Source organism: Podarcis filfolensis (assembly GCF_964270895.1).
Source record: "Podarcis filfolensis genome assembly, contig: HAP1_SCAFFOLD_64, whole genome shotgun sequence".
Lineage (NCBI taxonomy): Eukaryota > Metazoa > Chordata > Lepidosauria > Squamata > Lacertidae > Podarcis > Podarcis filfolensis.
Window position 1 is genome coordinate 107849 of NW_028149496.1, and position 27800 is coordinate 135648.

Consider the following 27800-nt stretch of genomic DNA (forward strand, 5'->3'; position numbering starts at 1 on the left):
TCTCTATATGTAATTGTTTTCTAATTGTTCTTACAGATTCCATTGTTTTAAATGTTTTCTATATGCCAGCTGTTTTTGGATGCCACACAGGAAGCGATTCATAAATGAAATTATCACCACCACCCTCTCAAATCAATCAATACTTTTCTTACCACCTTCCCAATGAAAACACCATGTTTCCTTTCTCTTTTTGTCTCATTTGCAGGATTGCACTTTCTTCACACGAAAGGAAATCCTTCGGTAAGCAGATCACACTTCCTTCTGCTCTGCTAATTTGTGCTGGGGCTGGTGGTGGTGCTCACATCATTCCCAGTGGAAGGAATTCAGGAAGTTCAGATTCCTTTTTAGAAGAAAGGGTTTGTGTACTGAGATGTAATGCTTGGTGATATAGAAACCACCCAAGTGAAGCAAGATAAAATAAAGGACTTCTTCATGCAGTCCAGTTAAACTATGGAACTCCCTGCCACAGGAGGCAGCGATGGCCACCAACCTGGATGGCTTTAAAGAGGATTGCACCAATTCATGACGGAGGAGAGGGCTATGGATGTCTGCTAGCCAGGATGGCCATGCTCTGCCTCTGCAGCGATGCCTTTGAATACCAGTTGCGAGAAAATGCAGGGAGAGGGCTTTTGTGCTTGCCAGTTTCCCACAGACATCTGCCACTGTGAGAACGGGATGCTGGGTTAGATGGGTCCTAGGCCTGATCTAGCAGGCTGTTTGCATGTTCTTGCGTTCTTATCGGTTTGGTTTAAGAGGGAGAAGATGATCCCAGTGAGGGCCTGGCACCATCTAGCGGCCACCGCCTTGGTCTGCCTGATCTGGACCATTGTTGTCTCTGCTGAGGACTCATCTGCACAGGCCTTTGCTGGGGGCCCTCAAGGCACAAGTCCATCCAGGCTTCCCAGGCCCAGCTCCGAGCGCTTTGTTTTGTCCTGGTGCTTTCCCTTGGAAAACCTGTGTTTTGCTGCTGAATTGGAGCAAGCAGCAATTCTCAGAACCTGATAGCTGGTTGCTCCAATTCAGCGGTAAAATGTGGGTTTTTCTGGGGAAAGTGCTGGGACAAACAAACACCCTGCTTGGAGACGGACCTGGAAAGCCTGGGCGTGTGCCCAGAAACACGGAGCAAAGCTAAGAGTGGATGAGGCCCAGCTAGCTGTGCCCTTTCCAGGGCTCTGGCAGAGGTCTTTCCTATCACCTCCTGCCTTATCTATTGTGGAGATTCCAGGGATCTATGAAGCAGGGCCCATACAAACCACACTTTCTACAACGGAGTGATTGTCCTGCTTCCAGGCACTGTCTGGCTTTCCTACCATTTAGCCCAGTGTTGTCTACTCTGGCTGTCAGCTGCTGTCCAAGAACTCAGGCCAGGGTTGCTCCTGCCCTCCTAGCTGAGAGCCTCCTGAGATGCCGATCAATGAACACGCTCAGATGATGATGACCCAGACAAGGAGTCTCTGCTCCCTTTTACAGATGTTTCCCATACCAGAAGAAATGTCATGTCTTCCTGCTTTCAGGCTGGTCTCATCACAAATGTTTTCAGCAGACACTGAAAAAAGTACAGTGAAGGCACTTGCCTGATTTCAATGGGCAGGGAGTTCCACAGAGTAGGTGCTGCCACACCCAGAGATCAATTTCTTGCAGGTGCAGAAGGGTTTTATGTGGCACTTACAGCAGTGCCAGCTAGTGTAGACCCTCCCTAGAATTATATGTATTCATTTCAGCAAAAACAGGTGTCACTTCTGTGTTCAGTGTACCTAAAAGGTAAAATAAAAATGAATGATAATTCTCTGTCCAGCCAAGGCTGCAGGACTTTCAGTTCCCACAAAGAACATAATAGTCTGAGGAGAAGAGAATGTGTCAGGCAGGCACTGGAGGGTGGAATAAGGGAACTGTGCTAATGGGTACAGTCTCCGTTGGTTTATTGATGCCCTGCCTGGCTGACCCTTCCTCACAAATATTTCCCCTTAGGAACAGCCAACATTTTCTGTCTGCTAGGTATGCTGTATCTTTGCATGGCTCAGCCAAACCCCCCATCCTTCCCAAACTGGTGTTCTGTTGAAACCGGACCTCTTGTTTCTCCAAGGTTTTCTTTGCCTCCAAAAGATGCTTCCATTCCCCTGCCAAGTCTCTTTGAAAGAGTGCTAGAATTTCATTCTTTGTTTGGCAGGTGTGAGATTAACCTAATTCATCATTTTAAAGAGGCTGTGTGTGGTGCGTGTATGCTTTTATTTCTCTGCCCTGCTTTTGAATGCCAGTTGCTGGAAACCATGGGGGGGGGAGTATTCTCACACTGGGATGGGTTCTTGCTTGCGAGTTTCCTACAGGCATCTGGGTAGTCACTTTGAGAACAGGAGGTTGGAGTAGATGGGCTATTGGCCTGATCCAGCAGAGCTCTTAATGCTCTTCTGAACCTCTGGCTTTTGTGTGGCTGGCATGCAGCAGCCTGTGCAAAGGTGAGAGTTGCACCCATTGCTCTGTCTGCTTTTGCCTCTGGCCCCTGAAAACTTTCCCATGTGGAAATGTGGCCCTTGGACTGAAGGAGGTTCTGCACCCTGAACAACTTCTCTCTTTCATGGCTGCTCATCATCTACTGGTATTCAAAATCTTGAGATTAACTGCAGCCGTGATGAGTAGCCAGGGGTGGACTTTCATTCCAAGATGACAACTCCCCACCTTGCCCTTTCCCAAAGGACCTAGGGTCAGGCTCCATGGCCCAGTTCCACCTTCTCCTTCCTGTAAAAATGTTCAAGAGAGTGGAATAATTAAATCTGGGAGCCTCTCCCGGCTAATGGATTTTTGCCTGTCTCCTTCTTCTTTCAATGATAATTTGAAGAAAACCTTTAATGAGGGAATATGATTGATGCTTGTCCACAGCAAGAAAGAAAGAAAGAAAGAAAGAAAGAAAGAAAGAAAGAAATGTGCTCCAAGATCCCATTAGTAACTGGCAATAGATGGAGATAAAAAGCAGGCTTTTCAGGGTAGCTCAGCAGGCATCCCAGTTGGAGCATGGATCTCTGAAAGTGTATGGGGCACAACATCCATGGGAGCACATAGCACCTCGGGACTTGGCCTCTGAGAGATGCAACACCCTCCCGCCTATGGATTCACAGAGGGGGCCATGTTGCTTTCCACTGAGCCAGCTAATTGGTTCTGGGTCTGTCTGTCACAACATGAAATTACTCCTAAGGAGAATTGCTTCAGCTTTGGATTTTTTGGAAGGCCACAGGCAGAGGCGTAGGAAGGTCAGGTGGTACCTGGTGCAGAAAATTTCTTGTCACCCCCCTACCCATTGATTTTTTAAAAAAATTTTGCCTTCAAAAATGGTTTTACGTTATTTCATATTTTCTTACAAAGGAATATGGATTCTGCGCCTCTGATAACAAGTAGCCGACTGTGGACAGATACTTAAATCTACAGGATGGATTGTGTTTAGGCTTTACACAGAGAGGAACCCCACATGGGTTTCCTCGCATGTAACGTAACAGGCAGGGAGCCAGCGCAGATAGAAAGACCTTGGGGGAGGGGAGGACAAAAGAGTGCCAAAGTCAGCCCATTTGATCCTCTTTGGGGTGGGGGCGCTAGGGCTCTGGGACCACCCTCCCCAAAAGATTTACTTGTCTTCAATGTATTGTTACCACTGTTATTCTATAGTTCAGATCCTTTTTAAATTAAAAACTTTCTCTAAAATTAAAACAGCAGAAGTAATCAGTAGCATAGATATCAAAGGAAAGGCAAGAGAATAGTCCCTAATAGATACAAGGGAGACACAGATACACCAGCACACAAAAGTAAATAAAATCCAGCCTTGGGGAGAGGGGTGGGAATGTACAGTTTGCTGTACTTAGCCTTGAGATGGGAGACTGAAAGGGCTTATGAAATAAAAAATAAAAGTCTTGTGTCTAGGAATATTTTTCTGCAAAAGCATCAGACTGGTTGTCAAAAGTGTGAACTTCATTAATAGACCCTAATTGGTCAATTAGCCACAGAATAGCTTTGCTGCTTTTTCTCATCTTCTTTTAATTACACAACTGCTTTTTTTGGGGGGGGGGTCCTAGCTTCACGCAGGGGAGGCTGGGGGCAAAGGGGAGGCCGGCCTGCCGAGCACCCAGGGTGGCGCTGAGCTGCTCCTCCTGGCGCCACACGCGGGCAAAACGGGGCGGCAGCGCTGCCATTGTCCCACACGCTCTACTTTTGGGGGCAGCAAAGGTTTTTCGGAGGGGGGGGTTGGGCCCGAAGGGGGTGCGCAGGACAGGCAGCGGCCTTGGCAGGCCTCCTCGGCAGCCCGGAAAGTCGGCCTAGGGGAAGAAAAGGAGGCCGAGTAGACTAGCCCTTGCCTTACCTTCGCCCCGCCCCCAATCCAGCTGGCCAATCGGCTGTGTGCAGGGGGCGGGGCGAAGGCAAGGCAAGGCCTAGTCTACTTGGCGGAGTCTCATTTTCTTCACATAGGCCGACTTTCCAGGACCCGGGAAGCCCAGCAGAGGGTGGGGCAGTAGGACGGGTCATAAAAAACTTTTTTTTAAAAAAATGCCTGCTCCAAAGGTCTTATTTTACTAAACTAGGGATTATATAGCTATATAATTTCTTGCAGATCAGTTAATATCTTACCCTGCTCCACTGAATGAAAATTTCAGCCTTCATGACATAAGGAAACAACCAAGTAAACAGCTATTTTCGTGGAGGAGGGTCGAAATATTAACTGATATGCATGGAATTTCACATATAGCTATATAATCCCTAGTGTACTAAGATAAGACCTTTGGAGCAGGGACTTTTTTTAAAAAAAAGTTTTTTATGAACCACCCTAGTAGGGCAGTAATTGTTCCTTGATCATTTGTCACCCTCTCCATGATGGCACCCGGGGCGCCCCCCGCCCCCTTCCTACGCCCCTGGACACAGGTAAATTTTATGACATCAGATATTGTCTGGCCATAGCCTTTCCCCCATTTCTGTGTTATTTATGGTTTTTGGTGTCCCAGGGATATCTTGAGAAGAGCCAAGCTTGATTGCTGTCCATCACAGGAGTTTCCGAGGAAGCTCTGAAGGGACCTCCAGGCTGGGGGGGGGAGGGGTCTCCTCACCAGCCAGAGGCTTCTTGGGGCTCCCCTCCTGCCCCTCTAGCCTAGTATTTCTCTACACTGACTGGCAGCAGCTCTCCAAGGATTCTGGTAGGAGTCCCTCTGCACCCTGCACGGAGGGGTGGAGGCTGAACCCGGGACCTTCTGCTTGCAAGGCAGATGCTCTACCACTGAGCCCTGGGGAAGGCTGGTCTGATCCAGCTGGCACCCAGTCTCTGGCAAACCTCCCTTCCCAGCCCTGAGACCCAGTTCTTTAACTGGAGATGCCAGACATTCAGCTTGAGACCCTTTTGTATGCAAAGTGGGCACAGTTAACTTGAGTTGCTGTGGTGTCCAAAGCTTCAGCCCATAATTTTTATTTTTATTTTTAAAAATAAAACCCACAAGCCATCATTTCTCTCCATCACATGTCTCCCCCCCCCCCATAATGCCTACTCATTTCCCAGCCCATCTGTTTTTTTTAAAAAAATTCTCCCTTTAGGCTTCAGGACAAGAAACCCAATTCAGCAAATCCAGGTGCCCAGGAATGCGCTTTTGCTCTCCTGCAGAAGCATCACAAATGAAAATGGAATGTTCAGTCAGCTGGCAAATTGCTGACTGAACATGGCCCACCCATCCATTGGCTGAATGTGATATTTATCCTGGATAGCTGCCCAGTTTCTGTGTCTCCACCTCACCTGGCCCCTTCTCCCCTCACATTCAAAGCTGCTCGTCTGGACAGAGCAGGGATTGGATAGGTCTGAGTGGAATCCCTCAGCTCCACCTCATCATTGCTCCGAGTTCCTGGCATCCCTTTGCTTCTGCTCCAGTTGAATCCCAGAAGGACTTTGGGATTTCAGAAAGTCAAAAGGATTCTTCTCATGTGTCCTAAATTTGTGGGGTGGGAAGAGAAAAATCTTACAAACTAATATGCAGAGAAAATTGAAATCCATCACTTCTGAGTTTTAAAAAAATGTGTAAATAAAATTTCTTATCAGAACCATTATCCCACTTTTAGAAGGTAGCAAATTCTTCTGAAGCAGCTTACAAGTAAAAAAAAAAAAATCAGTAATAACCTTACAATATCAGGATACTTCCCACAGTGGTGGTGTTCTTGTTTTTTAAATTTTTATTTTTTTATTTATATTGTTACATCATTACAATTTTAATATAACCTTGCAATCTTTTAAAAAAATGAACATTGACTTCCCTTCCTCCTTTCCGTGGGTTCTAATATCTTTTACTACTGCATATGATTATTACTCCGTATTGTCTCGTTTCTCATTTCATTTCTGCATATTTTGTACTGCTGAATTTATTCTAAACCTGCTAACGTTTTTACCTGTTTACAGTAGTTCTTCATATATTCTACAAACATTTTTCTAATCCTCTTTAAATCCTCTTTTATCTTGCTCTCTTATTCTGCTGGTTAGACTCACCAACTCATCGTTTTCAGCATTCCTCTCTCATTGGGACTGCTCCCTCCCTCTACTTTTGGGCATATACAATTCGAGTTGCAGTTGTTGCATAGTGAAATAAATTCTTATACAGTAGTTCTTAGGAACATCTGACTCAATTATTCCTAAGAGAAACGCCTCTGGTCTTTTTGGGAATGAACTTTTAAACATTTTTTATCACATTATAAATAATCTCACCAGATTCTTTAGCTGCTCTGCATGACCACCACATATGATAAATGTCCCCTCTGTTTCTTGGCACAGTGTGGCTGTTCAGCAGTATTGGGTGGGAGAAAGAGGGCCTCAGGCACATTTTAGGAATGTAAGACTATATGTTCTCATTGAAAATGAGAAAATCCCATCACCAGTGAGGAAAACAGATGCAGAAAATGCATCGAGCACTGCAAAATGTATGCTGGAGCAGTTTTCTACTAAATCTCATAAACACTGTTTGGTTCACGTCTCAGGGTTTGATGTTTCCTTTTTTGGTGGGGGTGCATCAGGGGGAAGGAAAGGATCCTCCTCAAATCCGAGGCTCTGGAAATGGTGAGATATGTACCCCGCCCCTGTCCATGCACATTCCTGGTTTGCAATCTCTTCTGCAGGCCAGAATCGACTGGCATTGTTGTGGAGGAGACATAATGAGATGCTCAGAATCTCTCATGGCCTAATGGCCACTCAAGCCTTCCTAATCAATGAGCTATTACCAGCTTTTATCTTCCATTCCCAGCAGTTTGCTTCCTGGGAAGTTCTTGTCAGAAAGGTGACAGAGGTCTGCACAGCCGGCTAGAGTTGGCCTTACAGCCTAGCAAAGAGGGCACTGCCCTGCCAACTGCAGCCATCCCCCCACCTGCCTGACTTGTTTCTTACAACCCGTCAGGTGCTGGCTTCACCTGCATTGGCTCTGGCGCCACCTGCTGTTGGTCTCCCTGCCTTTCACCCTACCAGTCCCAATATGCACCAGCTGAGATGAGCAGGCCCTGGGTCCACCTCCTGGTTCCCTGGCAACCAGTGAGAGCTGGAAAGACTAGCAACCAATCAAGAGGCAGAATGGAACTTAAGTTAGCTACTGACAGTGGGATAGGGACTTCCTGTCTGGGTAGGCAGAGGGATCATCTTTTCTCTCTCTCTCTCTCTCTCTCTCTCTCTCTAACACTGTATTTTTCGCTGACCATGAGATGCACCTAGTTTTTAGAGGAGGAAGACAAGAAAAAAAATATTCTGAATGAAACAGTAGATGTATGATTTTTGTGGTTCATGCTGTGGCCATGTGATCTGATGGTGAATTTGGGGTGACCTAATGCAAAAATCCTGAGGATCCATGGGTTTTTACCTCCCCCCTCCCAGGCAGCCTCCGGTAGCATCCCTTATCTCTCTTCTGATCCCACCGATTAGCTGTTTCCTTTCAACCTTCCCTTCCCTCTTGTTTGCCTTAGGGTCTTTTCCATAGCTGGAGCAGTTTTTTGCCCCCCCATTTCTTCTAATTTCTCTCCTTATTGCTTTAGTCTTCCTGTTTCCCCACTTTGCACGTTTGCTGTCCTTACCTTCCCCCTCCCAGGCAGACTCCTTTATCTCTAGCGTCCCTTATCTCTCTCCCCGATCGGCAAACGATCAGCAGCTTTGTTTCGACATCCACTTCCCTCTTTCAAAAAAAGAAGAAGAAGAAGAAAAAAGCACGATCTGCTTTTTGCCCCTGGGCAATTCGGCTCCAGGGACCACACATTCGCTCCATAAGACGCACAGACATTTTCCCTTACTTTTTAGGAAGAAAAAAGTGCGTCTTATGGAGCGAAAAATACGGTACTTTATCGAAACAATACTTTAAAAACAAACGAACAATAAAAACAAAACAAAACAATGCAGTAACAATACCAAAAAATCACATGTTCCTTTGATTTCCGTTCATTCCACAATGTTTTCTAGGCTTCATTTTCGATTTCACACTTTGTATTATCATTTCTTAATTTTAATTATCACTTTATTTATTAGTGTTCCATATTGTCCTGCAAGGTTCAGTCTAGACTCATCAAAGCGTTTACATTTTTACAATGTATCTGTAAATATTCTTTAAAGACATTCCATTCTTTATTTAATCTTTGTTTTGAATCATCTCTTAAACTTCCTGTCATTTTGGCTAGTTCTATATATTCTATCATCTTCACCTGCCAGTCTAATTTGGTGGGTATCACTTCTCCTTTCTAATTTTTTGCTATTGAAATTCTAGCTGCCGTTGTTGCATACATGAAAATTCTTCTAATTTTTTGGGGGATCTCATTATACATGATTCCCAACAGGAAGGTTTCTGGGGGTTTTTTTGAATGAACATTTAAAGATTTTTTTAAAGTTCATTATATATAATGTCCCAGAATTCTCTAACTTTCACACAGTTCCACCACATATGTAGCATTGTACCTTCTGACTTCTTAAACCTCCAGCAAACATTCAATTTTTTTAATACATTTTGGCTAATTTGGCTGGAGTCAGGTACCATCGGTAAAACATTTTCATCAGATTTTCTTTCAGATTATAACATGCAGTGAATTTTATGTCTACCTTCCAGAGTCTTTCCCACACATCCATTTGGATATTATAGCCAAAATCCTGGACCAATCGAACCATAACTGATTTTACCTTCTCCTTCTTGACTTTCCAATCAAGGAGGAGTTTATACATCTTGGATAATAGTTTTTATTTCAATTGGATTAAATCTTTCTCTTATCTTGATAACTCTGCTGCAAAACCCCTTTGTTTGTCTTTTCTAAATATTTCATTACGTTGAGAATATTGGAGCCAATCAGTTAGTTGTGTTCGGATCTCCTCAAATTTCTTTAGGCTTTATTTATTAATTTTTTCTTCCAGCAAGGTTTTATAAGTTGCCCAGTTCTTTTTCATATTTTTTTTCCTAACTGCAAAAGTTTTATAGGGGAAAGCTACCAAGGGGATTTTCAGTTCGAGTAAATCTTTATATTTAGTCCATACTTTGTAAAGGGGTTTTCTCATCATATGATTCAAGAAACCCTTGTGGACTTTTACCTTGTCATAAGCCAAGTATGTGTGCCAACCATAATGGCTGTCAAACCCCTCTATGTCCAACAAGTCTGTGTTTTGCAGTACTACCCATTCACGGATCCAAGATAGGCATGCTGCATTGTGATACAATTTGTGATCAGGCAAGGAAAAAACCCCTCTCTCCTTAACATCAATTAATAGTTCATGCTTAATCCTAGGTCTTTTCCCTTGCCATGTGAATTTTGAAATGTCTCTTTGCCAGTCCTTAAAGCAGCGCATTCCCCCTAACACCGGAATAGTCTGGAAGGAAAAAAATCATTTTCGGAAGGACATTCATCTTAATTGTGGAGATTCTTCCCCAAAAAGAAAGATGTAGTCCACCCCAAATTTCCAAATTTATTTTTAGCTCAGTCCAAGTTTTTACAGAATTATCCTGATATAGGTTGATATTCTTTGCCATTAGCCAAATCCCTAAGTACTTGACTTTCTTCTTCACCTGTAATCCAGTAATTTTTTGAAATTCGTTCTTTTCCTCCGGCCCTATATTTTTAACTAACTTTTTTTTTTTTACAGTTAATTTTAAAACCGGCCACCTGTCCAAATTCTTTTATCACCTCAATCACTTTTGGTAAACTTTCTTTGGGGTTTTCCATAGTAATGATAAGGTCATCGGCGTAAGCTCTCAATTTATAAGATTTTTTCCCTAATACTATACCTCTTATAACTTAATCATTCCTTATTTTCCTATTCAGAATTTCCAACACCAAGATAAATAGTAATAGGGACAGGGGACACCCTTGTCTGGTTGAGGGGTCATCTGCACTCAGGGCTCCTCCACACTTCCCTTTGTCCCATTCCTTTTCCACAGTTTAGTGTGGAATTAGAACAAACCACAATTGGGGTATCTGCAGATTGCCAGAAATTTATTTGCCAATAACAACGAAAGGCTAGACTTGAAAGTTTCTCTTTAAAGAATGTGTCCCAAATTGTTCCTGACCTAATTAGGAATTCAAATTATGGAAATGGGGAAAGGAAGGTGTACTGTTTCAAGACTCCTGCCTATCCTCTTGCAGGTTCTAAACCATGGTCTGAAATTGTCTCATGGTCTATTAAACAGTAATTCCCCCCCCAAAGCAGCAACCCCCCTAGAGATATGTGGTGCCATTAATCAGCAACTTATTTCTGATTTGGTTGCAAGAAAAGTGAGCATCTCTTGGAAGAATAAGCAGTGCTATTAGTACATTTTCCTAGCGGGGACTTCTTGAGGATGCATTGCTAGCGTTGCTCTAGTTCAACAATCAGACCTTCCGCAGAGATGATCAGTATAACATGCAACCTGGTCTTGGGCTAAGCTGAAATTGCTTTGAGAGGAAGACTCAGCAGCTCAATCCCCAGCCTATTTTGTTTGCAATAAAAGAGGGCTTTAGAGCAGCATGTCTGCCTGAGTCTGTCTGCACTGTGGAATGGAAACAGTTCCTTACAGCCTCTTCTGTGTGTTGTTCTGTTTGTGTCTGTGTGCTTGTTTACAGGTTGCACGGCCGCTACCACGAACTGGCACCAAACATGGTACCTATGGACTATACGAAGAATCCAGATGTTAAACTACCTATGCAGCTTATAGTGAACATGCCAGAGCTAAAGGTATTACTTTTCATGTCTCCATTCTGCCATTCTTCTGCAGCCCAACCCCATAAAATCTTTGACGGGGGGGGACTGACTTTGGCTATAAGGCTGCGTACACACCATACATTTAAAGCAGATTTGAAACAGATTCTTTCTCTCAAAAAATTCCAGGCACTGCAGTTTTCACCTTCACAGAATTACAACCCCCAGCAAACCTTAACAAACTGGTTCCCAACTTTTTGAGGGGGGAAATGTGCTGTGCCTCCTCCTCACCGCACTATCTCCATTCCTCCATTCTTCCTGGGAGTCACCAATGGGGAGAGGGCTGTTGTCCTCAGGTCCTGTTTGTAGGCTTCTCAGGGCCACCTGCTGACAACTGTGAAAACTGCATGAGAGACTAGACAGGCCTTTGACCTGACTCAAGAGCCAGGCACTTCTTGTGAGCTTCGTTTCTTTGCTTAGGTCGGTTCCTCACTTCCATGTAAATTCAGCTTCTTTCTTTTTAAAAATGTTTTCATATTTGGCTATATGGGTATACCACCTGTCTCCCTTCTTCCATAGATTCCCAGGGCAATCCCCGACTTCATCCAGAGTCTATTCTCGAGCCATTGCAGTTTGGTTGCTCTGACCTGCTCACAACCTTGAGGATTACTTTACATCATATCCATGGCCTTGTAACTTCATATATGCACAGGGTGATCGACCACTCAAGACATTATATACAGGAGTCTAAATTCTTGGGTTGAGTCAACAGATGAGTTAATTTTAACGCTTCACATTTTGAAGGAAGCTTTGGGATGATCAGTTGCCATATGATATATTTCTATGCTCAGTATGGAACAAAGGAAGATGGAGGGGAGAAAAAGGTACCAATTCATCAGATTGCAAAATGGGAGATCACAACATACAATATGGAGCCTAGACACTGAGGTCCACCTCCAAGGATCTTCTGGCGGTTCCCTCACTGCAAGAAGTGAGGTTGCAGGGAAGCAGGCAGAGGGCCTTCTTGGTAGTGGCGCCCACCCTGTGGAACAGCCTCCTGTGGAAGGGCAACCCAGTCAGATGGATGGGCTACAAATTACTATTATTATTATTATTATTAGTATTATTTTTGTTATGCAAGGTGGTGGTCACCTGCTTAAGCCAGCATGTCATGGAGGTGCTGCTTGTATGAACCTGTGCCTTCACATGGAAGGTGGACTCAGGGTTTCCATGGTTTATTGCAGGCTGAAGAAGAGTGGCCTAACTCCTGGCATGATGAATGGCATGGTGCCTGCCACGTGTCCATCCCCATTTGGAAGACAGTGTTTACTTGTATTTCTCAGTATGTCTAGATGAGTCTTCCTGGCTCAGGAACTCAGCCAGTGGCTGGTTGCAGCCAGTTGAGGGTTTTCAGCAGGAGTTCAAGTTCAGGGTCGCACCTTGAAGTGGAGCTCAGGTTGGCAACTCACACAAGCAGACATGAGTGTTGCTTCCCCCATCCCACTCCATCAGCTCCTCAGAATCCATGGCATCACCCTCTGAAGGGGAGGAATTTGGCCCAGGAGAGCAGGATGCAGGTGTTCCTGACTGTATGATCCAGACCTCTTGAGTAGCCACTGCATGCATTGGAGCACCCCAATATTCTCCAACTCTTTCAACTTTTTTGGGGGGAGGGAATTCCCCCAAATGAATGAAATTGTGGGCATTTTTTCTCTGAACTTCAATTAAAATTAGGTAGGGTCACCTGCGGGCCAGATAACATTCGTTGGCAGACCGCATGGGGGGCCCTGGTATAAGAGTGCAGCCCTGCGGTACGATTTAGGTTCATTACCTGCTTCTGAGTGTCCTTAATTCATCACTTTTCAAACTGCCATCACCGTAACTGGATCCTGTGGCAATATACTCAGTTGTAAGAGAAACCAGTTGGTGGTAATGCAGGGGCGTGGAAAGGAGAGAGAGGCTGCTGAAGTCCTGGTTTGCCCAGGATGTTATGTCTGGGTGCAGATAATAACTCTTCAGACGGCGGCTGCTCACGTTCCAACCTGGGCATGGGGGGAGACGGCAAATGGCTCTGCTCTGCTTTTTGCAATGGAAAGGCATGTCTTACTGTTTCGTCCCAGCCTGGCCCATCCTCCCGGTGGACTGGCAGGGAACTTGTGTACAGGGACTGCAAGAAAAGAAATGTGCCTTGTGTGGCCACATTGGCATCACTTTAGAGGAAGCAGTATGGAACATTCTTGGCATGTGCAAGGCATCTCCAGGTAGGGGCAGGGAAATATCCTTCCTAAAACCCAAAAGAGCTGCTCCCGGTCAGTGTAAACAGTGTTGAAGGAGATGGACCAATGGCCTGACTTTGTATAAGGGAGCTTCCTGTGTTGCTGGGACTGGCGGACTGAGTAGATGAGACCAAGAGTGGGTCCAACGGTCAAGAAGGCAGTTTCTGCCCGTGCTGTGGAGGGAAGTGAGGGGCAGATGGGGCTCATCCACCTGGGAAGGGAGCCCATCTAGGAGAAGGAGAGAGAGAGCACAGACTTTGCAGGCCAAAGGTCTCCAGTTGAATTCCTAACTTCTCCAGGTAGGACTAGGAGATTTCTTCCTGAAACCTTGGAAAACGGTGGCCATCAGCGCAGACGGGACTGAGAGTGATGTGCAAACTATCTGAGTCAGCAGAAGGCAGCTTCCCATGATACACTGCTTTTCCAACTTGGGCTGGGATGTAAGCTTTGGCGAGACAGGCTTCACAAAATCCCGGCTCCCCGCTGCCCTCCCTGCCTGCTTTCTCTAGCCCTCTGAACAAACTCCTTCCCAGCCCCTCTACTTGCCAAAACACTGTTTCCCTTCCTGACGTCCTGGGTGGTAGTAAGAGTAGGGATGGAGTTGCCTGGGGAGAATGAAGTCTGTCCCTACCCTGCTGTGCTGAAAAGTACATCTCCCATGAACCACTGGGCTTTCACCCGGGGCACCTGTGCCACTAGCAGGCTGCTCCTGGTCCTACCACTTGGGAAGTCTTGAAGGGGAAGCCCTGGGACATGGGTAGTAACCTCAAGCCCCCAGCCTGGAAAAGCTTATCCATTCTTGTAGCTCTACTTTCACGCTTCTTTTCCACCGGTTAACTTAGAGGCTCCAGCCATCTGACATTTGCAGCTTTACCTGTGCAACTAGTCAGTCAGTCAGTCAGTCAGTTTTATTGCACATAGCCAAAGGATACTGCAATGTACACAGAATCATTCAACAGTTAAAAGGAAATATGCTGAATTAATACAAAAAACTTAAAACATTAATATTATCAAAACATTACCTACTCTAAACAGAGCTATAGAAGTACCTTAATATACAGGTTAAGACTTTGAACAAATTTATAGGCTAAAATCACCACATGTCCACTAATATATTAAAAATAATGTTAATTAATACAGTATGCAATTATATTCGGAGTTTGGTGATAAAGATAGAATATATCTTTATGTAAAGGGACCCCTGACTATTAGGTCCAGTCATGGCCGACTCTGGGGTTGCGGCGCTTATCTCGCTTTACTGGCCGAGGGAGCCGGCGTACAGCTTCCGGGTCATGTGGCCAGCATGACTAAGCCGCTTCTAGCGAACCAGAGCAGTGCACGGAAACGCCGTGTACCTTCCCGCCGGAGTTGTACCTATTTATCTACTTGCACTTTGACGTGCTTTTGAACTGCTAGGTTGGCAGGAGCTGGGGCTGAGAAAACGGGAGCTCACCCCATCGCGGGGATTCGAACCGCTGACCTTCTGATCGGCAAGTCCTAGGCTCTGTGGTTTAACCCACAGCATGACCCGCGTCCCTTTAGCTTGTAGGGTCAAATAAATTGTAGGTAGGGTCAAATAAATTCATCTCCTTTACAGTTGGTGGCTATCTTGACTATATAATTTGCTCTAATTTTCCTAGTGACGATTGCAAAGAGTGCTACAGGCCAGGTCACATACTTATCTATGTCTGCGAGCAGATATAAAATCATGTCAGAGGGGTTCTGGCCAGGGGAGCTTGTCATTATAGGTGCTAAAAATCATTCTCTTGCTTCATTATATAAGGGGCAGCGCAAGATATAATGCATAAGGTCCTCTACTTCAGGACATCCCCTAATGCAAACACGTTTGTTTGTTGGTATGCCTCTGTGTCTCCCATCTTTATAAGCAGAGTTTATTGTATTTAATCGTAACTCTGTAAAAGCTTTCCGAAGTTGTACAAAAGTCAGTTCATTGAAATAAGGTGTTTGTTCATGGGCCTCTCTAAGTTTAAAATATAATGGGGTGCATGTGGATGTGTACATAGAGTTTAGGTTGTTTTTAATTGCCACTGCCCTTATGGTTCATTTAAAAATGTTTTTCTGGGAATATAAGGGAAGTTATTTGATCTCAGTCACTGAGAGGTCATATTTGCACATCAGTTGGGTAGCGTGATGTACCCAGTTTTTAAGGGGTAATCCATTTGAGAGCTCAATCGGGCATTTTTTTGGTAGCCTAGCGTTGTCCATCTGTTGAATTCTAAACCAGTAGCAGAGGATTCTTTTATTTATTTGGCTCTCTATGCTCAACATGCGAGTCTCCAACTTGACCATGGCAGATTGTATGTCTCTGGGTAAACCTAAAAGGACTCTTAAAAATAATTCTGTGGGGGTTCCAAACCAGAGACCTTTGAGGTACCCCAAACCTCTGCACCATATAAAATCTGGGCCATTGATTTGGCTTTATACACAGATAGAGCTGGGTTAAGCAGATTTCCACCTTTACAAACAGCAAATTTCAAAATAGCTTTTGCTGATTTAAAGGCTTGCAAATTTAATATTGGAGAGCTGTATATTCCAAGATGCTGCTTCTGAATAAACAAATCCCGGATATTTAAACGTATTTACTTGGTTTATGATGTGTTCATCCAGGTACCAAACATGCTTTTTGGGACGCTTCCCAAATACAATGACCTGTGTCTTATCGCATTTTATAGATAAAGCATTCCTCATGCAATATGAACTTAATTTCGCAAGCAGCCGTCTCAGGCCTACCTGGGTTCTAGATACAAGTACTAGGTCATCAGCATGTATTAAGACTGAGAATTTTTGGTCAAGAATTGTGACAGGGGCAAACCGTAGGCCCTCCAGTTCTTTAACCATGTCATTAATATAAAAATAAACAAGAAAGGCACCAAAATGCATCCCTGTTTGACTCCAGTAATGGTCTTAATTCTAGTAGTAAGATGGCCGGCCAGATCCACCTTTACTTGTATTGATGTGTCAGTATATAATGTTTTGATGAGAAATAATAGATGACGGTCTATATTTGTCTTTTCTAATTTCTGCCACAATGCATGTCTAGGAACTGTATCGAAAGCTGACTTTAGATCGATAAAAGCAACATATAGTTTTTGCTTCAAATTATGGATGTATTTACATAGCAGAAAGCACTGGTCCTATGTGGATTTCCCTCTTTGGAAACCTGCCTGGGCTTCAGATATCACCTTATTTGTATCTGCCCATTCTTCCAGTCTCCCAAGAAGGAGCCTGGCATATAGTTTAGAGGCTATATCTAACAAACTAATGGGTCTATAATTGGTAGGATTTTTCTTATCACCACCAGCCAGTGTGGTGTAGTGGTTAAGAGCGGTAGTCTCGTAATCTGGGGAACCGGGTTCGCGTCTCCGCTCCTCCACATGCAGCTGCTGGGTGACCTTGGGCTCATCACACTTCTCTGAAGTCTCTCACCCCACTCACCTCACAGAGTGTTTGTTGTGGGGGAGGAAGGGAAAGGAGAATGTTAGCCGCTTTGAGACTCCTTAAAGGGAGTGAAAGGCGGGATATCAAATCCAAACTCTTCTTCTTCTCCTTATATATTGGGGCAATTATACTCAGCTTCCACCCTTCTGGTATGCGACCTGAGCTGTTAATGTATGAAAACAGTTTTGCAAAAATGGGTGACCAGAAATCCGGTCTTATCTTATATATCTCCATTGGGACCATGTCTTCTCCTGGAGCTTTATTGGCTAGTTGGCTTACGATTAGCCTCTTAATCTGATTGGGTGTGATGTCTGGCCATTCTGGCAGTTCTAATAACTGAGTATAGTAAACTTGTGAGGATGAGTCAGAGCGGGGGCTGTATATTCCTGTAAAATACGTCACCCAATCCTTTCCTTGAACAGATACTTCTAACGAGTAGCCCAGCCCATTTGTACCTTGGGCAACGAGATGCCAAAATTTTCGTGAGTTCTTTTGAAGTGCTGCATCTCCCAATCTTTCCACTGTTGCTCATAATATATTTGTTTCTTGTTTTTAAGTAATAATTTATAATTGTATCATAATTGGGCTACCTCAGCTTGTAGAGCAAGATTGTGCTTGTCATGTTTTAACTTCAATTTTCTAAGATAGGCATTTTTTTCTATTCTGACATTCCTTATCAAACCAAGTCTGTCTTTGAAACTTTTTATTTTTTACTCACTAGCTGTGGACATCAGTGGGCGCATTTGGTTGATTATGTTCTAATAGAGTCTGATTATGTTTCCTGTTTCTAACAACATTTTCCCCTTTAATAAAGCAAATTCATGAAATCCAGGATCTGAATCATTTTTTCTTGGACCTGTGCATTCCATTTTAACCTCCTCTTTCCAAGTATCAGATATTCCGTTTCATCCAATAATTTAGGAAAGGCAGGAGAAACGAATGATGTCAGAGATAACTCAAGTGGAAAGTGGTCACTTTCAGCTCTGGGAATTATCCTAAAGGTGTCTTAGTCAATTGGCACATTATTGGATGTTAGGATATAATCTATGGTGCTAGTAAAGCCTCTGGGGGAGATAAAAGTAAAATAACCCTCGATTTACAGTCAAAGGGGGAGGCGAGCCACTGTTCTGTTATCATGTTTGGATTGTACGTCTGATTTGGCAAAAATTCCCCTGGAAAGGCTGATTTATGGAGCAACTGGTCTGGGAAAATTAATGAGCAGACGCTTAGACTTTATTTCATCGGAACTGTCAAAATGGCGCCTGCCGCTCAAATAGGACTTTTGGATCAGCGTGAAAGTCCACACAGAAACATAATAATGCTTGCTTCAACTCGCCTGTGGAAACAACTCAGAGGTTATTAAGAAGAAAAACAATAACAACAAGAAGATTGGAAGATGGGACTTGTGAACATTAAAGCAGCAGAAATATGAGATGATTGGATCCTTACTGAACTCGAAGCATGGGTACCCCCAACAAAAAATTTTAAAATTCGGCAAAATATTTGGATTTTATGATATGTATTGGTATAATTCGGATTAACTAATGTGATATGATTGGATTGTTAAATGGAAAACTTAATAAAAATTATTTTTTTAAAAAAAGTAGAATAACCCTCTTGATCCCCTTGAACATGCCCATTGCATAACAAAAGGTTATGCTTAATTATAAGTTCACAAAGATATTTCCCAGTGTGGTTAGAGGTGGTGTCCATTGCTGCCCTCTGACAGATTTCGGGTTTGTCCTCCAAGTTTATTCCAGATAATATTGTATTTTGTGGGGAAACAAGGCCAATCTGGGCACTGAGGTCACCTCCCAAGACAAGCCGAGGGTTGGGAGACAAGAGAGTCTATACTTTTGAGTAGTTGGGAGCAACTAGTCATTCCTCAGGAGTTGAAAAGCACCAATGATTTGCAGGAGCTTGAGAAAAACTCAGCGTTGAAATGGACTTTTCACCAGTGATCTCTTGTGGGGATTCAGAGTTCTTACTAACACCCCAGAGGACAGGATCACACTTCAAAACGACCTTGACAGATTAGAGAACTGGGCAAAAACAAACAAGATTAATTTTAACAGGGAGAAATGTAAAGTATTGCACTTGGGCAAAAAAAATGAGAGGCACAAATACAAGATGGGTGACACCTGGCTTGAGAGCAGTACATGTGAAAAGGATCTAGGAGTCTTGGTTGACCACAAACTTGACATGAGCCAACAGTGTGACGCGGCAGCTAAAAAAGCCAATGCAATTCTGGGCTGCATCAATAGGAGTATAGCATCTAGATCAAGGGAAGTAATAGTGCCACTGTATTCTGCTCTGGTTAGACCTCACCTGGAGTACTGTGTCCAGTTCTGGGCACCACAGTTCAAGAAGGACACTGACAAACTGGAACGTGTCCAGAGGAGGGCAACCAAAATGGTCAAAGGCCTGGAAACGATGCCTTATGAGGAACGGCTAAGGGAGCTGGGCATGTTTAGCCTGGAGAAGAGGAGGTTAAGGGGTGATATGATAGCCATGTTCAAATATATAAAAGGATGTCACATAGAGGAGGGAGAAAGGTTGTTTTCTGCTGCTCCAGAAAAGCGGACACGGAGCAATGGATCCAAACTACAAGAAAGAAGATTCCACCTAAACATTAGGAAGAACTTCCTGACAGTAAGAGCTGTTCGACAGTGGAATTTGCTGCCAAGGAGTGTGGTGGAGTCTCCTTCTTTGGAGGTCTTTAAGCAGAGGCTTGACAACCGTATGTCAGGAGTGCTCTGATGGTGTTTCCTGCTTGGCAGGGGGTTGGACTCAATGGCCCTTGTGGTCTCTTCCAAATCTATGATTCTATGATTCTATGATTCTACTTATAATTGGGATTTTGTATTAGGTTGTACACAGTGTTTTTTTTCCTAGAAAAATAGGTCCCAGTACTCAGCATGAAGTTGTAACCGTAAGTGCCGCACTTTTTAACAACAAAAAAGAGGTGCTGGTACTGCGTACCCTTGAGTGCCCCCTGGGAAAAAAGCCCTGGTTGTACACTTGTTTTGGGTGATACAGAGAGACTTCTAAAGGAGTGTTTCAGCTAAAGTGCTGCCTTTTTGGGTTTCTTTTTAAAAGAGAAGCAAATCTGCAAGTTGCTCATGCATTCTGTCTTTCTGCAGGAGAACCCCTTCCGGGACAGGATTGTCCACTCCTTTTCTGACGATGACGAGGGAAGCCTCAGCTTCAATGACTTTGTTGACATGTTCTCTGTACACAGCGAAACGGCCCCTCGAGAGCTAAAAGCAATCTACGCCTTCAAGGTCTATGGTAAGGAGAGGAATTGGCATTGGGTTAGAACATCAACCAGAAGGGAAGGGAATTTTGTTTTGGTCCATTTCAGATTTATATTTAATAAAATTTATACATTGCTTAATTGTAAATAAAAATGTAATAAATAAATAAGTGATAAATTAGAAACAGATTAAAACACACAACAAAGTTCTACATATTAGCGTAGGCTTGTCTACACAAAAAGATTTTAGCAGGCGCAGAAAGAGTTCAGTGAAAGCTGAGGTCAATAGATAGGGAGTTCCAAAGTATAGATTCTGCCACACTAAGATACAGATTTTTTTACAATGCGGAATGAATATTATGCGACACCTCTGGCAGTTCTACAGATTGAAGCAGCTGAAGGGGCATATGTGAAGTAAGGCGATCTCATGGGTAAACTGCATGGCAGGGGTTGGACTAGATGACCCTCAAGGGTCCCTTCCAACTCTATGATTCCCTCAGCTTCCTGGGGGTGCTGTGCAGTTGGAAATGGTGCATTCACTCTTGCCTTATGGAACAACTGCATTTTTTTTTTAAAAAAAAACCTTGGGCTTCTGAGAAGCAACATTCTCAGAAGCATATAATTGATTTAGTATAACAGCTGCTTTTAAATTTCACCAAAGCGTTTTTTGGGTGAGGTGGGGGCCCGATATTTTTAAAAAAACGCTTTCTGATTTATTTTCTTTATTTCAGAATGACCTACCAGATGCCAGAGCTTTTGCAAATAAATCCATGCCGACTGTTTTACTGACAATTACCCAACATGCTAAATGTCATTCTGCAGCTCTATAATTAAATAGGGCTGATGCTAATCCTGCTTCTTGGGCCAAAGACAATAAAACAAATCAATGCAATGGCCTTTTAATTGCCATTCTCTTATGCATTTGCAAGATTAATCGGCAAGCACCTGGTGTAGAGCAGCCAACACCTGCCAAATTCGCCCCCTTGGCCTGCTGTTTTGTAAAGTAACTGGGGAGGACTGTAATGGTCACTTAATGGTTACTTGGAAAAGTCACCCCTGTAGCTCTAAACTCTGTGGAAACCCCCCCGCCCCCCGTGCTGTAAAGCCTTCTGGGCCACAGACCTGAGCTTTCCCCTGGCCGTGAAACAGATGAGGAGCCGTGCAGGGGCAGGAAGCAGGTGAAGTCATGGTCTCTCCTCAGCTCTGAACTGTGGCCACAGCCACAACATACATTGAATGCACATGGCTTCCTCCAGGCATCCTGGGAACTGTAGCTGTGAGGGGGCAAACTATGGTTCCCAAGCCCATGTGCTTTGAATTTGATTTGAATTATGATCTGGATGTGACCCATGAATCGTGATGGCTAAGAGTGGGACCTTCATGCCCACTTCCCAATTCCAGTTGCTGGGGGACAAAGAGTCCCCATTGGTGGGATTTTCAGAGGTATCTTGTTGGCAGGATTCTGGATGAATGGTTCAGTCCAGCAGAGCTCTTCTGATATTCCTGACTGAGATAACGTTCACACATCCTTTAGTCACCTGCCATCCAGGGGTTCCCTTTGGGCTTACGGTGTCCTTGGAGAAGAGGCATATCGACCACCTGTTTTCTCCCATCTTTGCTTGCCCAGATTTTAACACAGACAACTTCATTTGTAAATCTGATCTGGAAAAAACCCTCAACAATTTGACAAAAGAAGAGCTGACAGAGGAAGAGGTGAGCCTGGTCTGCGAAAAAGTGATTGACGAAGCGGATATGGATGGTGATGGCAAGCTTGGATTTTCTGATTTTGAAAACATGATTTCCAAAGCACCTGATTTCCTCAGGTACATGTATAAGCATTTGCAATACTCCCAGAATTGATTGACTTCCCCTCACCCACCAGTTTCCATTCCCCCCTTTATTCTCTTTGCATATAACTATTTTTCTTCACTTAATTTCAAATTCATTTTCACATCCTAATTTTACCTTTAGTTCATAAATGCTACAACCACCCTGCTAATGTTTCAACATTTTTACAGTGTTCTTTAAAATACTCTATAGTTTCCCCCCATTCTTGATTAAATTTTCCTTCATCTTGGTGCCTGATCTTCACGGTTAATTTTGCCATTTCGGTATAGTTTATCATCTTAAGTCTTCCATTCTTCTTTCATTGGGACGTCCTCTTCTTTCCACTTCTGGGGAAGTAGCATTCTGGCAGCTGTGGTTGCCTACATAAATAGTCTCTTTTGCTTCTTTGGCACTTCATCTCCTAATATTTTTAAACATTTTTTTCATTTCATTGTATATCATTTCCCAGAAGCCTTTTACCTTTTTGCATGTCCACCACATATGAAAAAACGTACCTTCTTTTTCTTTACATTTCCAACATAAGTTAGATGAGTTTTTATACATCTTAGCAAGTTTTACAGGTGTTAAATACCATCTATACATCATTTTCATATAGTTTTCTTTTAGCGAACTACATGCCATGAATTTTAAATTTTCTTTCCACAGCTTTCCCCATGATTCAAATGGGAGCAGGCTTTCCTTTCAGGATGGGATGAGGGCATTGCTTCTGTAGCGTTGTTTGCAGATGTGTGGAGAGGAGGAGCAGAGCATAAAGGAAGGTGCAGTCAGGATCCTGAAGATACTGGGTTGTAGCCAATGTAGCGCCAAGTTAAAAATCACTTAGCATTTGTACTTACTGTGTCGGTGAAATGCTTTGCACCAGTGGAATGTAGCTGAGCAAGAGAACACCTACCGTAAGCAAGTTGCTGGCAATTTTGTGGTGCCATAGATCATGAAAAGGGTTGTTCAATGGGTTTAACCTAATGCAACGGCTGTACTGAATTCCTCTTTGCACAACATTAACACTCACCCATCTGCTAGTGTTCTTGCACGAGTGGACACAGAATGGTGGCTACAGACCATTGGCTGCATTCTGCCCCACAACACTCTAGAGACAGGAAAAGGATAAAGCCACCGCTCAGATATCTCCAGATGGAACTTGCAAGTTCCTTTTAAAGATAGGGTTTTACTCCTGCGAGGTGAAGGAATTTAGCATCACTGCAATGGGGCAGCAGCACATGCACATGCCTGCGCACACCCACACCCACCCACTAGACAGGACTGCCCAAGAGGTAGTAGCAAAAGACTGGAGTTTGGGTTTGTTCTTATTTGGGATTTGCTTAATGGGGGAATTCAATTACAGGTATAACAAGATTCAGAGTTTCAGCACAGCCTTTTCCCAAACAGTTCCTACTGCTTAAGTGGTGTATTGGGTTGAAAAAATTTAATTAAATTAGGATTGATGAATCAAATGCTGTGGTTCAAATACCACCTTCTCTCCCTTTTTGGAACTGAAATAGTCAGCATTACCGGAACAGATACTTATTTTAGGAGTTACGTAACATACATTGAATATACACTAAAAACAGAAAGATATTCATATAAAATAAAAGTTAAATATTCTAACTGTATGATTAAACAGAACCACCAATCGGATTATGATACTTTTTTTTTAAAGAAGAAAGCTCCCTTGTATATTTGATTTGACTTGCTTTTAAGTGGTAACAACTAGGCTCATTACTAAACAAGAAAGTTGTAGCACATCTCCGTTGATCAATTTTAACTTATTTCACCCAAAGAACCACAAATTTTATTCATTTTTTTATTTATTGGGGGGCTGCAAGGCTTCTTTCTGGAATTCACTCAACTTTCCACTGAACTACAGTTCCAGGGGGCTTTGGGATTGAAATACAGGTCTACCAATCATAGGAAGGCACCTTATGTTGAATCAAACTATTGGTTGATCAGCCTTAGGATTATTGACTCTAATTTGAGCCTGTGAGGATTCCTCCACCCATCTAGCTGGGACTAATTGCCCTTTTCCAGAACTGTCTCATGCAGTGACCCTGATCACCAAACTTGCTCATTTGATTCTTCCCCTTTCGCTTGCTTTGCATCATTCATGTTTATTAAATTAAATTAAATGGCTGGCCTTTCTTTAAAACAATGAACTTCCTCGATGCAATGCCCAGAAGGCACTATGTAAATTAAACAAATAGTCATGGAAGGAGACGGGATGAGGATTGGGGTGGAGGAGAAAGCACTCTTAACTTCATTGTGTTAAATTCATTGTTGCCTTCTCTCTGTCTTCCTGTCATTATCTATCTAGAGGTCCTAGGATGGGTTACAATAGTATAGTGTACAATTATAAGAAGATGAAACCATTGCATTACATGCAAGAATGTTGGTTTGACGACATAAGGATCCACACTCGCCACTGAACTTTGGAAACAGCAGATAATTCCTGTAAATGGCAGGGTGAAGAGTTCTAGATTGGCCTCCTCTGTGTGCAGAGACATTTGGGGTACATGGATTCAATCCTGCGAGCCTTCTGCACTTTAAAGAGGCGCTGTCCAAACACCTGCTGACCCCCCCCCCCAGCTGCTTGTGAAATGTAGGCCTTCTGGCACAGGGGCTCTGGGTCGCAATCTGGACAGATAGCTTGACTAGGCAGAGTTGATCAAATCATTCTAAACACACTTTTAAAGCACATGCTCTCTCCCAAAGAATCCTGGGAACTGTAGCTTGTTAAGGATGCTGGGAATTGTAACCCAGTGAGGGGTAAACTACACCTCCCAAGAATCTTTCTCTGTGGTGGGGGAGCCGTGTTAAATGTGCTTTAAATGTATTTTGTGGATATGTTGGTCTTTTGCATCCAAAATATTGGACTGGCCTTTATAATCCCTCCCCCCTAAGTGCACGCTATCTCTGAGAATGACAGCAATCCCAGAGGGTTTTAAATTACTCCATAAAAGAGGAAGAGTTGGCGCCAGAGGAACCCAGTATCTTTGAGTTACTGTCCTGCTGCTTCTGTATATTGTTACTTTCATTACTCCTTGTAATATTAGTCAGCTTCATCTCAGTACATCTGGGCTGCCTTTGTTTATACTGCACAGGGAACTTACCAGATCATGATTGCCTCTCTGTTCCAAGTTCTTACGTGCATATTTTCGAAAGGATTTCACTCTTTGAAATCTTTTTTGTTTTTCTTTTGTTTTGCAAAAGCAGATATGCATAGAAGTGCTGGAGGGATCTGGTAAGTCATCTAGTTCACCCCCAACCCAGCTCAATGCAGGAAATCCAGATTTTGGCCATATCCACAGTGGACAACAGGTCACAGGAAATATAAAACAACAATGAAACAATTTGTTCGTCTAGCTCTGTATGACCTACCCAGACTGGCAGCAGTTCTCCAAGGTTTCAGATGGGAGACGTTTAAAGTCCGGGGATTGAACCTGAGACCTTCTGCATGCAAAGCAGATGCTGCACCCCTGGAGCTGCAGCCCTTCCCTCTAAGCGCGGAAGAGGAAAACTAAAAAAACTCCAATGACAACCCATCCCTCTGCTCTAATAGCTGGCCAGGACAGAGGAAATTGTCTGTGCTGGACAGAGTCCAGAAGTAGGAATAAGTTGTAAATGACTGAGGCAGTGGCTGGTTCAGAAAATTTGATCCCTGTAGGTTTATTTCACTTTTAAAAAATGTTATCATTTTGAGGCTGCTTGTATTTTAATGGACCCATTAGCACTCAGAGCTGGCCATGGCTTAAGTGTTCTGTTCTACAAGACTGGTTACATTTCCCACAGGAAATTGTTTTATAAATCATTGTGGAAGCTAAAACTCTTTTTTATTTTTTAAAAAACAGATCTGTATGGATTGGTACAGGTGGTGCAGCAATAGCTTCAACAGAGACCGACAGTGCCTTGCCCAGGGTTATCTGAGCCCCTGATAGCAACCTGGCTTGATTACTGCATTGCATGGCTATGTGGTTGCCCTTGGAAGCTATTTTTGCTACTGCAGAAAGTGGCACAGCCAAGTTACTGACTGACACCAGCTCCTCTGATAACGCCAAGGTTGCAGGTTCAATTCCCACCTGGTACAGCTGGGGTTGGGCTAGATGATCCTCGGGGTCCCTTCCAACTCTAGAATTCTAGAATTCTGTGAACCACCCTCAGACCTCCAGGTATAGGGCGGTATATAAATTCAAGCAACAACAGAATTCTATGGTTCTATGATCTTTACCGGTCTCCAGTTTGCTTTCATGTACAGTGGTACCTCAGGTTACATACGCTTCAGGCTACATACACTTCAGGTTACAGACTCCGCTAACCCAGAAATAGTGCTTCAGGTTAAGAACTTTGCTTCAGTATGAGAACAGAAATTATGCTCTGGTGGCGCGGCGGCAGCAGTAGGCCCCATTAGCTAAAGTGGTGCTTCAGGTTAAGAACAGTTTCAGGTTAAGTACGGACCTCCGGAACGAATTAAGTTCTTAACCCAAGGTACCACTGTACAATTCAAGGCGCTGTTTGCCCAGGGGTGTTGCAAGTATTTGAAGGGGGGGCTCCAAGATGTGAGCCCACTGTTCAGATATTTGTGACAAAATATTTAATCCACTACACACACACCTGAGTTTTGTCTGTACTTCATTTATTTACTGCATTTATATCTCACCTTTGTCAGCTCTTCCAAAGCGATGCTTCTGCTCTGCTGTTACCTTGAATCTTGTTTATGTCTCTGCAGCACCTTCCATATACGAATCTGAAAATGTTGGGCTGAGCTGCTGGGAATAATTTGACGCCTGTCCTGCCTCTCTGAATCTCAAGCACTGCATGTGTTTGCAGGGGGAGGGGGCCTACATGTCAGCCTCCTCCTCTGAATTCTGTAACAGAGGAGTGAACAAATCTCAGAGTTTCACAGTAACGAAGAGAAGAAGCTGTTTCTCTGGAATGAACCCGTGGATATATTTGGCTCCCCCCACCTTCACCATTGGCCAGTGATGTGGCAGGCAGATGAAAAGTTGTGGGGTGGCCACATTGTTTTAACCAGACCAGATGCTGCTCTGTGTGTCTCCCTGCAATTTTTATATTTGTAAAGATTTGATATTGTTGTCCCTCCAAGCAAAAAGGAAAGAGCGATCTAGCAGAGACTCCCAGAAGGTAATGGATAAACATAAAAACAGGCCTTACAGGAGATGTCTCCACCGTTGCGTAGCACCGTCTGTCCGGAGCTGTCACCTGACACAGATGGATGTGGCTGCATCCGTGATCATGGAAGATGGGTGTCCGTGCCCAGGGAGCCACTGCACTGGCTTTAGGTGCTTAAGCAACCAGTATTGTATGGATGCTCACATCCTGAAGAAACTTGAAACATTTATCTTTTTTTTTAAAAAAAAGTCATGTATTAGCAAACAATTCTTCTTCAAATGGACTCTTTTTGAATCATCTTGCTGGCATCCAATGAGGGTCTTATTTAGTTTCATATTCAATTCAATAATTCTGACATATTGCAAAACAACAACAACCACACACACAAGATGAAGCCAAGAATATACTCATGAAAAAGTAAAGAGGAAGTACATCACCAAGAATAAGGACATCTCCTGCTTTTTAAAGAAAGCCAGCTATGCAATCTTCCTCCTCAAATGCATGGCAGCAACCCCTGACTCTTGGCTCTCATACCCTCTCTACAAAACCAGCTTCCTTCCTTTTCTTTTCATGCCCAGTCTTGGCTGAAAACTGGGGCAGGATGACAATCACACATGTACAATAACTGTTCTCTAACAGTCTTATAGAAGGGCTCTGATACATATTTGTGGCTTCTGTATCCAAGTTGTCCATGATTAAACTACTCCTGATTTTA

At 43.5% G+C, this 27800-nt stretch overlaps 1 protein-coding gene across 3 annotated transcripts; it reads left to right on the top strand.

Annotated features, from left to right (window-relative positions):
• Nucleotides 1–27800, top strand: LOC310754989 (calcium and integrin-binding family member 2-like). 3 transcript variants are annotated; one of them, XM_083631654.1, is made up of 5 exons: nucleotides 1–240; nucleotides 11050–11161; nucleotides 20004–20151; nucleotides 21744–21939; nucleotides 26682–27800. In XM_083631654.1, exons 2-5 carry the CDS (start codon nucleotides 11084–11086, stop codon nucleotides 26701–26703), a joined length of 444 nt encoding a protein of 147 aa, XP_083487780.1. In that variant the 5' UTR covers nucleotides 1–240; nucleotides 11050–11083; the 3' UTR covers nucleotides 26704–27800. The 3 variants fall into 3 exon arrangements, with proteins under 3 accessions (XP_083487780.1, XP_083487778.1, XP_083487779.1); XM_083631652.1 differs by lacking the exon at nucleotides 1–240 and adding an exon at nucleotides 251–664; XM_083631653.1 differs by lacking the exon at nucleotides 1–240 and adding an exon at nucleotides 4436–4896.